This window comes from Egretta garzetta, unplaced genomic scaffold (genome assembly GCF_000687185.1).
Source record: "Egretta garzetta isolate BGI_Z169 unplaced genomic scaffold, ASM68718v1 scaffold91, whole genome shotgun sequence".
NCBI lineage: Eukaryota > Metazoa > Chordata > Aves > Pelecaniformes > Ardeidae > Egretta > Egretta garzetta.
In genome coordinates this window covers 3,978,668-3,988,114 of record NW_009258661.1, presented here as the reverse complement: position 1 = coordinate 3,988,114, position 9,447 = coordinate 3,978,668, and the positions used below count along the sequence as shown (strand labels likewise).

General features: G+C 42.9%; 1 protein-coding gene across 1 annotated transcript in view; it reads right to left on the bottom strand.

Annotated features, from left to right (window-relative positions):
• Positions 1-7,922: 7,922 nt before the first annotated feature.
• Positions 7,923-9,447, bottom strand: part of CFAP20DC (CFAP20 domain containing) — a 78,885-nt gene continuing 77,360 nt past the window's right edge. The window contains exon 16 of the mRNA XM_009648330.1: positions 7,923-8,035. Coding sequence (XP_009646625.1) covers positions 7,923-8,035 — 113 coding nt within the window. The remainder of the gene's footprint in view (positions 8,036-9,447) is intronic.

Genomic DNA, 9,447 nt, shown 5'->3' with positions numbered 1-9,447 from the left:
GCCTGAAGATTTTGTGAAAAATCCTTCATTGTTAAGGGGCCTTGCCAGTTCATATTTATGTGGTTTATAAGGTGTCACATAGTTGTACATTTTAATCTCATGGCGCTGAGTTTACAGCCGAGAGGACTGCAGAGCGGGAGGTATCAGAGGACTGGCGAGGGAAAGCAAGTCATAAGTTAGCACCCTTACCTTATTTCACTGGGCTGCTCTGGATGCACCGGAGCCACTTGTGCTGGAACCTGCAGACACTCATGGCTGAGGCTTTCTGGGCTGTGGGTGCCCCAGGGTGCACATGGATGGGATCTGGGCCAGCAGAGCCTAAGGAGGGGTGCAGCGTGTCCCCAGGCTGGGGCAGCAGCTCCCCTGGGCCACCAGCCTTGCCGGGGCTGAGCGTGGCTTCCCTGCCATGAGCAATGGCAATGCTGCCGTGGCTCAGTGCTGCCAGCAATGTGCCTGCGGTTCTGTGTTACAACTCCAGCTATAAATTTGGCTATAAATGTCTCTTTCCCATTTAAACAATGTGTCATTAACTTCTAACAGTGGCAAAGTGTTCCCACGATTACATTCAACATGATCAGTGCACAAAGTAATATCAAGCTCCATGTTTCACTTGGAGGAAGGTATAAATACCTTCCGTCTGTGCGCGAGTGGCTTGCAGGTGGCTCTGGAGGGGAAGTCACAGCAGGAGATGGAGCGATGGATCGATGCGAGCCGACATGCTCCTCTCAGGTGTCTCAGCACCTGGCATCTGTTGGCTTTGCTCACGAGCTGGAAGTTAACAGAAGATGTCAGTAAAAGATGTGTCCTTTGAGCACCTTACAGACCGATCAGACGTTTCCTACTATTGGCACGTGAGGATTTACAGATCTTATTAAATAAGGTGTCATGCACTGCAAGAGATCAGGGCACTGTAGAGGCATTATCAATGGCACATTAGCTGCCAGGCGCCCAGCTCCTGCCCCGCGGTTGCAGCAGACACCCCTGGGCAGGATGAAGCTGTTTCAGTGCAGAGATGGAAGAGCCTCAATGTTTTCCATGAGTCCCAGCCTCGTTGTAAGTGTGCACAGAGCAGGGGAAGGGTCTGTCACTGTAAGAGACTCCCTTATGAAACACACCTCTCTGAATAATATATGACATTGCCACTCAGGACAGGATGCCCTGGGCTCATGCCTGGGAGCCTCACAGCAATGCAAACATTTAGCTCTGGCCCCTTCGGTATCACCCCAGAGAAGACAGCTTTGGGCCTGGGTACCCCAGGACTCTTGATGCAAGGGGGGAACTATGTGGCACTGTAGGGAACCAGCAACTCACTGCGGACGGCAGGAACCCTTCGTGGGTGTCTGCACTTTCCCGCATGGCCCCTGTCCATCCCTGTTTTCCTCTGCGGAGTCCCTGCAGCGTGGTGTTCCAGGGATGGAGACCCCTGTGCGGGGATGCGTGTGCACACAGACGGCATGCCTGTATTTTACCACAGGAACCTGCCCCCTCAGTTCACCCTCCATCACTCACCACTGGGTATCGCAAATTAATTGCAAAAGTGTAAGCAGCAGTAGCAGTTTGGCACTGCTGGCATTAAGCACCGTCCGACTCTGCCAGCGTAGGGAGGAGAGGCCCTGGGGTGCAGGGTGCGAGCCAGGCATAGGGCGGCTCTCCCTGCTCCCAGGGATTTACAGTTGCAAGTAGGAGAATGGGGCTGAAAACTGAGCTGGGATGGAGCAAATGGCTGGATGGTACCTGGATAAGTAACGCTGTATTTCTGAGTGGGTAAGCGGTGCCAAACCTCTCTCGCTGCTATGCCGCGATCTGCATGTCTCTGAACACAAGGCACTTGCCTCAGCACTGATGGTGGTCTGATTCTGGTTCAGACCCCCAGAAGACATGGGGATACATTTGGGTAAAGATGCTTGGGCCACAAAGGGGCCGCAGTGCTGCCCAGACTGTGGGCTGCACCAGGAGTGCGTGCCATGGAGGCTCTCCAGTTACTAGAAAGGGCAATGAGGAAACCCAAAAGCTGGATTATCTTCTGGTATTCTTGTGAATGTCACACAGCTTGCCCAGGCATTAATGCTGCTTTGGAACTGACTGTTTCTGAAAAGCTACTTGCTTTTTTTTTTTTTTCCTTGGGAAAAGAGCAGCTATTTTAATTTGAGCTTCACATGGATACGTGGGAAATGCCATACAGGTATCTGCCAGGTCCTCCAACCAGAATCCGTCTTACTGCAGTTGGAATGACAAAACACAGTGCCACCCAGCTGCATGTTCAGCATAACAAACCCATGGACGTGACGGGATTCCTCCTCAGAGGCCCCTCGCAAGCCCTGGTGAGAAAACAGCAGCAAACAAAACTCTTGCATGGGACCTTTCCTGAGCTTTATGAATTCATTAGAAAATTACTCAGCACAATAATAAATGCATCCAGAGCTTTGATATTTTGCACATCAGGTGGTAAAACAGTAGCTGTGAATAGATTGCCTGTATGAAGATTTTTGCCTTGAGCGCTGCAGTAGCAGATGGCCTAATAAATATGCAGTGCTCTAAAACGACGTTTGTAATTTGTGTGACCTAAGGTTTTTTGGTCTCCCACACAGATAAAATGCACAATCATCCAGTAACAAACTTTTTAATAGATTAAAAACCTTAAGCAGTGTAACATAAACATCGTTTGAAGTCCACTAGCAGTACCGGTGTAGTAACAGTTGTACTAGAAGCCTAGCTGGTTTTCTTTATGAAATGTATTTTACTGTGGCTGTACCTGGTTAGTGCAGAGGACCCGCTATCGGCATAGTCCCCATCTTTTCTCTGGCAGAGGCCAGGGGAGGATATCTGTGAGGGTTGGGATGAGGATACACTATCAGTCCCCAGAAGCACTCCAGCCACACTGCAAAAATAAAATTGCTTTTTATTTAATGGCTCTTGATAGCATTTTTCCTCTGTTGTTTTGCAACCACATACCTTTCAAACCCATCTGCTCTTCAGAACTCTTGGCAAAAGAACATGATAACAAAGGAAAAAGCCTGAGATTTGCTGAAGAGGCCACAGCTGCAGGGATGGATCACCAAACGCTCTGGCTTCAGCCGATATTCAGCCCCTCTGTAGACATGCCGGACCGCTGTGCCCGATGGCTGGGAGCTAACACCAGCTGTTCAGGTGTCAACATCTCCTTTTCTCTTCCAGTGATGAGGATACTTCTGTGCAGAGAGGTTTAAGGGCACCAGCACAGGGGCTGCATGAACAGGGGGATGCATCTGGGCCACATTTTAGCAAAACTAGAAAAACAACCTTTATCACAAGCACCGTTTTGGTGCCCTTTGAGCAAAAAAAAAAAAGAGGCAGAACTGGTGGGAAGCCGTGGTCAGCTGGGGCACCTGGTGTTTGCATCGGCCTTGAACTCACCTCTAAAAATGTCTCTCAGCAATGCATGGTGCATCCCCTGCTCTCCAGCATCCCCAGCCTGGGTTCACTCTTGTCTGCCATGCAAACTGGATGGCGCACACTTGGAAAGGGATTAAAAGCATCACAAGGTTGTTGATTCACCACTGATTTACCACAGGAACCTTCATAATAATTCTTACCATGTAGTTTAATGTCCACAGAATATTCTTCCTCTTGAAAACTGTCAAGCTTGGAAACAGAACTGCTTTTAGAGTGGCATGAGAAGAGCAAAATCCTGCTCAGGTCTTCGCATCGTGGGCTGCCGCTTGTGATCCCTTGGGAGCTCACAGCTGTTTCTGGGGTTTCATCCAGGGCGTTCGCAGCAGGATCCCAAAACATCACAGTTAGAACTGCCTGTACAGCTGCTAACAAGCTAGTTAAACACCGGATAAGAAAAAATGACAAGTATTGTTGTTACACTTACATACTCCCATGGGTATCATGAAGCCAAGCTTTCAGTTTATCAGGGAACTGAATTTAAATAGTTTTTTTCAAGGTGCCAAAAAAGGTGGCAGATAAGGATGCCAAGTTACTATAGTAACCATGAGAAAAGTGGTGATTATCAGCAATACCACATAGAAAAGACAGACTGGATTGTCTTTTCATTTTACATGTAGCCCAGTGCTTAAAAAAAACAAGCCCTTTTCTAAAATAAAGAAATACCACAGAAAAATAACTTGAATATGAAATGCATAATGCAAAATTATTTTCAAGGATTTTTCCGCCTGTGCAACTTTGCCATTTGACCCAAAGTGTAAAGGATGTGCCCCTAAACAGAATGCTTTATGGCTGAAGGGTATGTGAATAGTAAAGCATGACTTCTCATGTTTTCTTACCTAGTAATCATGGCAGCAGAGGGGAAAAATCAATATTGATGTCCTTAGGACAGGGTGTGTTCTTTGTTTGGTATAATGTGGCTCACACGTACACATAGCACTTGGGTACAAGTGACAGTACCACGAGATCAAAGGTTACAAAGTCCTAGCAGCCGCTTGGAGGAGTCCGCGGCGGTGCTCGCACGTACCAGGGTGCCTGTAACCTTGCAACTCAATGCTGCTGCTGCCCATAGAGATCTAAAGGCTGAAACTTGGTTATTTGGTTGGGCTTTGGAGAAAAATCTCGGTAGATGGACCTAAGGCAAAAAGAATGAGAGAAATAAGCAGAATCATTCCAGTGACACAGAAACACACTGCTCTGGGCTGTGGCTAAAAAGTGTTTTAAAGATTTTTTTCTTCCTCCTCAACTACCTGGAAGCCGGTTGAATGGGGTTTTTTTAGGAACTGGAAAAAAAGCAGAGATGTCTGTCACACCTCAAGTGTGTAAGGAACACAGTAAGGCCTGAGAGACCAATTGATCGACTTGTGATCTGCTGACTCCAGCAGCTCTACCAAGCTATCTTCAATTCCTCTATTTTCAATGCACATCTAAGAAACATTAATGAAGCCTCACTAAAATTTACTGCATTTCAAAATGTTCTCAAAAATCATAACTAATGCTGGGTCTGTAGAAATAAATCCCTGCAGACAGTTTCATTAACCCGAAACTTTATGCCCAGACACGGGTCTTTTTACCTGTTGGAAAGCGCACTTCTCATGGACTAAAACATTGCACATGACTGCGAGAAGCCAATCTTTGTGTTCTTCATCACTTGCCATAAATGCTGGCTTTGACAAATTGGATAAACAAAAAGCATGCTGTGTGCCAGCAGTGCTTTAGTTTGAGGTTCACAGAATGATGATTAAGAAAAACACTGTGAGCAAAACTTAGTTCTTGTAGCTAAGCCTTCCGTGCCGCCCAACTCACAGGTGTTGTTCACAGCATTATGGCAATCAATCCCCGCGGATGTTGAAGACATAAAGCTGCTAACTAGAACACAAAGGGCAAGGATCCCAAACTGCTGATTTTGAAAAGCAGGACTTACCTATAAAATACTATCGTGCTAATGACAGGAAAAGAGAGTGCTATCTGGACTTGCCTATGAACCTGTCTGGAACAGACTCACCCTGAACCTAGCGCTGCTCCCCGCCTGCCTCCTTATCCCATTAAAGATGGGGGTAAGAGTGTGGAGTCTCCAAGGACTCCCTTTTGGCCAAGCTTTGGATGCCCACTGGTACACTTCTATGAGAGACATTAATGTTTGCCAGCTGTGAAGCCCGATCAAGCATATCTGCCCAGACCGCCGCTGGCAGACAACCCGTACAACTCGTTGGAGCTGTGCAGGCTTCTGACTGGTAAATAGCACGCAACAGTTTACAACCAGTTTTTTGTAGTTTGTTTTTTTTTTTTTGGTTTTTTTTTTTTTTTTCAATTTCCAAAGACAGCAGTTATCTCGGTAGCATCAGTGACCCAGTCTGGATTCGCAGTGGTGCCCTAGGACATCCAACCACTCCTGTGAGACACGGGGCTAGGAAAGGAAAATTAACAATAAATTTTAAATAGCCCTCGCCACACATACAGGGCGCATGGTCCTGATCGCTTCATGATGCCAAAAAGAAAGTGGTTAAATACACACAGGCATGTACAAGCTAACATCTGATTTTTGAAGGTCAAAATCATGATTTCATTGAACTTTTAAACTGATTATGGCATTAGCAAGAAGAGGTACAAATCTCTCTGGGAGAAACAGGCTATGGCAGAGTAAGTAAATTATCTCAACACAGTATCTGTCTTCCTGTGGATTTCACTGCTACTCTTACTTGAATCAATTTGTGATGACATGTTTGTACCTGCCACAGAAGCCAAATACACAATCTGATCTTATGCCAAGCTACTATTAACAACTGCATTTTCAATTGATTCTAGGCTATTCATTAACTGGGATCCATAATTACAAATAATTTACAGACATATAATTTTAAATCACTTGCCAGTGAGCTTACTAAGCTCACTTTATGACATTCAAATACATTACTCTTAAAAATTCACTGAGTAATCAGCTTGTAAATAATTACAGTGGAATAGCACTGGATATAATCAAGTAGAAACGTAGAACAAGAATCACCAGAAATGTCTATAGATCACTTTTGCTGTGTGATTTTGACATTCCCTTCAACTGTCTCCAGAAATCCGTTAGGTACTGAACTGGTGGAGTCCAAAGCTGCTCCACTAACCCAACTCCATTACAACACAGCTCCTTGGGCTTCTTGTTTCATGGGCAACCCCTGCCCCACACCTTTTCTTCAATACCAGGCAGCTGATTTTTTAAATGATTTATTTACCTTTTGGGCAAGTGTCCTGTTGGCTGCGGGGGGCACTAGTGGTGAGCGGCACTGCATGTTGTTGCTGAACCTCCCTTGCTCTGGGGCTGGAAACACCGGGCACTGCTTGGAGCCAAGTAGCAGCCATGGCAATGCAGAAACATCAGGATCAGGTTAACTGGTTTTTAGAGCAGACAAAGCTTGACATGTCTCCATGCACAGTATTTTATTCATTTCATATAATGATTTCATTTTCAAAGGCTACGTACGGTGTGGTTTATTTCTGTAGTATTTCTCCATGGTCAATAGGGATATTTTATGTACCATAGAAAAAAAAAAATTGCACAGTGATGCAGGCAATTTAAATATCTATGTTGGCACATTAGGACCCTCATTGAAAACTGCACTGAAACCCAATAGAGATGGGTTAAAGAAATCATATTCTTTTATTGCAAGGTGTAATGGAAAAATGCAAACATATAAGACCTACACTCTGAGCACAGCTTCCCATATGAATCATATACGCATCTTCTTGCCTTACATGAAACAAAGCTCCAATTTTTGAGTGTTGAAGCAATCATTCTTACTGCTCTTCAGTCCTATATTGAATTACATCAGTAAAGTAGACAGTAGCTGGTACTCTCAGAGCCTGCCCTATTTACTTGTCATCGTCTAGATTTATAAACTGCCCATGCACACACCTTAAAGTACACTGCACTGTACACATTATACCTGCCTACAGCTCTGACATCATCCCATTACATTGTAATATGCAACAGTAGAGAATTTCTTGAAGACGAGGAAAATACTGCTTTCTCTGATGACTAAGGGAGAAAGTGAGCTTATGAGATAGAGGCTTTTGAATAACACACTGTATATCTTAGCGAACAAAGAATAAGGTAGCTCAGAACCAATTAAAAATATACAGTAAGCAAGTAATGAAAAAAATTAATTTTATTTGAATAAAACCATAATTTACAGCTGAACAACAACACCCTCTTGATCCAACTTCATTTGTTTCCATATAGAACCTTTGAATATTGGAAATAAATTAGACTAACAAATAAATGTCTTAGTCACAAGGAACTTTTATGTTATGTGATTTTCCACTGCATTACAACTTAATAAAAAACTATAAAAATAAGAGCTATTTACAAAATATATTCACTTGCAAAACTACTGGTTAATTCAGGTTTTAAGTTACATGATAAATTACACAGGTCAGTCACACTTTACAAACAGTTAAAAGATAAACCTACTCTGAACACAAACCAATATCCTCTCATGATCTGACTATGCCAATTCATAGTACTTCCCAGAATTTGGATCAAAGTAACAGTTCAGACATGGATCATACAAAAGTGTCAAAACCTCCTCATCATCTTCAGCATTGAGGTCATCTTCACCTGTGTTAAGAGTGAAAAGTAAGAATAAATAATTTTTATTCACCTAGACAATAACATGGAAATACCTTTCTGTCAGATGTGACCGAATTTTCTTTAAAGTGTATAATCTTTTGACTTCTGAACTGTTACCTTCAAGATAACAGCAATTTTTTTTTACATTCCTGAAGACTTGTATTTAGTTGAGGTTAAATGATGTCAGCTAGAGCCTGCTTAACAACTGGACTTTACAAAGTCCAATGGACCAGTTCACCAGAAGTACCTTTACTGATAGTGTATCAAAGTATTCCTAAGTGATATTTTTCTTAATCAATAATGTTTTAGTACAAAGACAGTCAGTGTGTACTTAAGAATGAAAGAATTTGAATGTCTGGTATCCAATATGTCACCTAAATTCCAGTATAGGTAAATCTGTACAAAACAGCTTTTAATACCAGAGAGGAAATAAGATTCTTTCAGAAAACAAAAATTTAAATCTAGGTTGTATAAAGTTATGTAAAATGCAAGAACATTTTCAGGTAACAGAAATGAATCCTTAGCCTAAAATACACTGGTAAAGCCATACAGACTTAACACTACAAACGCTTTATATATTGTAGCTCCTTTTCTAAGCCTGTCTATCTTTCATATAAGCTAAATCTAAATTACATGATCTATAACTTTTCGATAGGGAATAATTCACAGCTGAATGCAATCTGTATCTCGAATTTCATCATAAATGTTCATCTCGTTCTCAGACTGCTAATACAGACCAAATGCTTTGTATGCCCTAACACTTCATAATAAGTAATGGCCTGTTATGCTAACAGCAGCAGTTTCACTACGCTGGGAATCTATTTACAGCCAGGACCACACGACGATATATAGGTTACATTATCTAGAGACCAGAAAGTAGGCTGGTGCATTTAATGCATATGGAAGAAGTGTGCACTTTATCGTTTGGGAAGAGATTTCATTTTTGTTTCCTCAGTAGCATTAACAAATGCCACCAGAAAGAAACTGTCTCTTACTGCAACCAAAGGTAAAAAGGTAAAGCTAAATTGTTGCCCTTCTTGCTGTGGCTACTTCATCAGGCCTGCTAAGCTAAATGAGGTTAACTGAGATATTTTGTTTGGATAGCTCTTGGGAAAAATTATGCCGTGCAGAAAGAAGGTGTAGGTCCTTCTCTACACTTCAGATCATAGTAAACAAGCAAATGGTATTCATGCCTCATTCTCTCACACAGCCTTACATTTTCACCTGAAACCACATTGTTATTTCCATTGAATTCCTCCTTTTATTATTTTGCTTTTCCCTGCCTATTCTTTTCTTAAAAATAATTCTCTCTTCTTCTCTAAGCTTAAATCTCCTCCCCTCTCTACCTAGGAACTGGCCTCTCAATAGCAATAAGAAATTCTTCGGACTCCTCAGGGGGG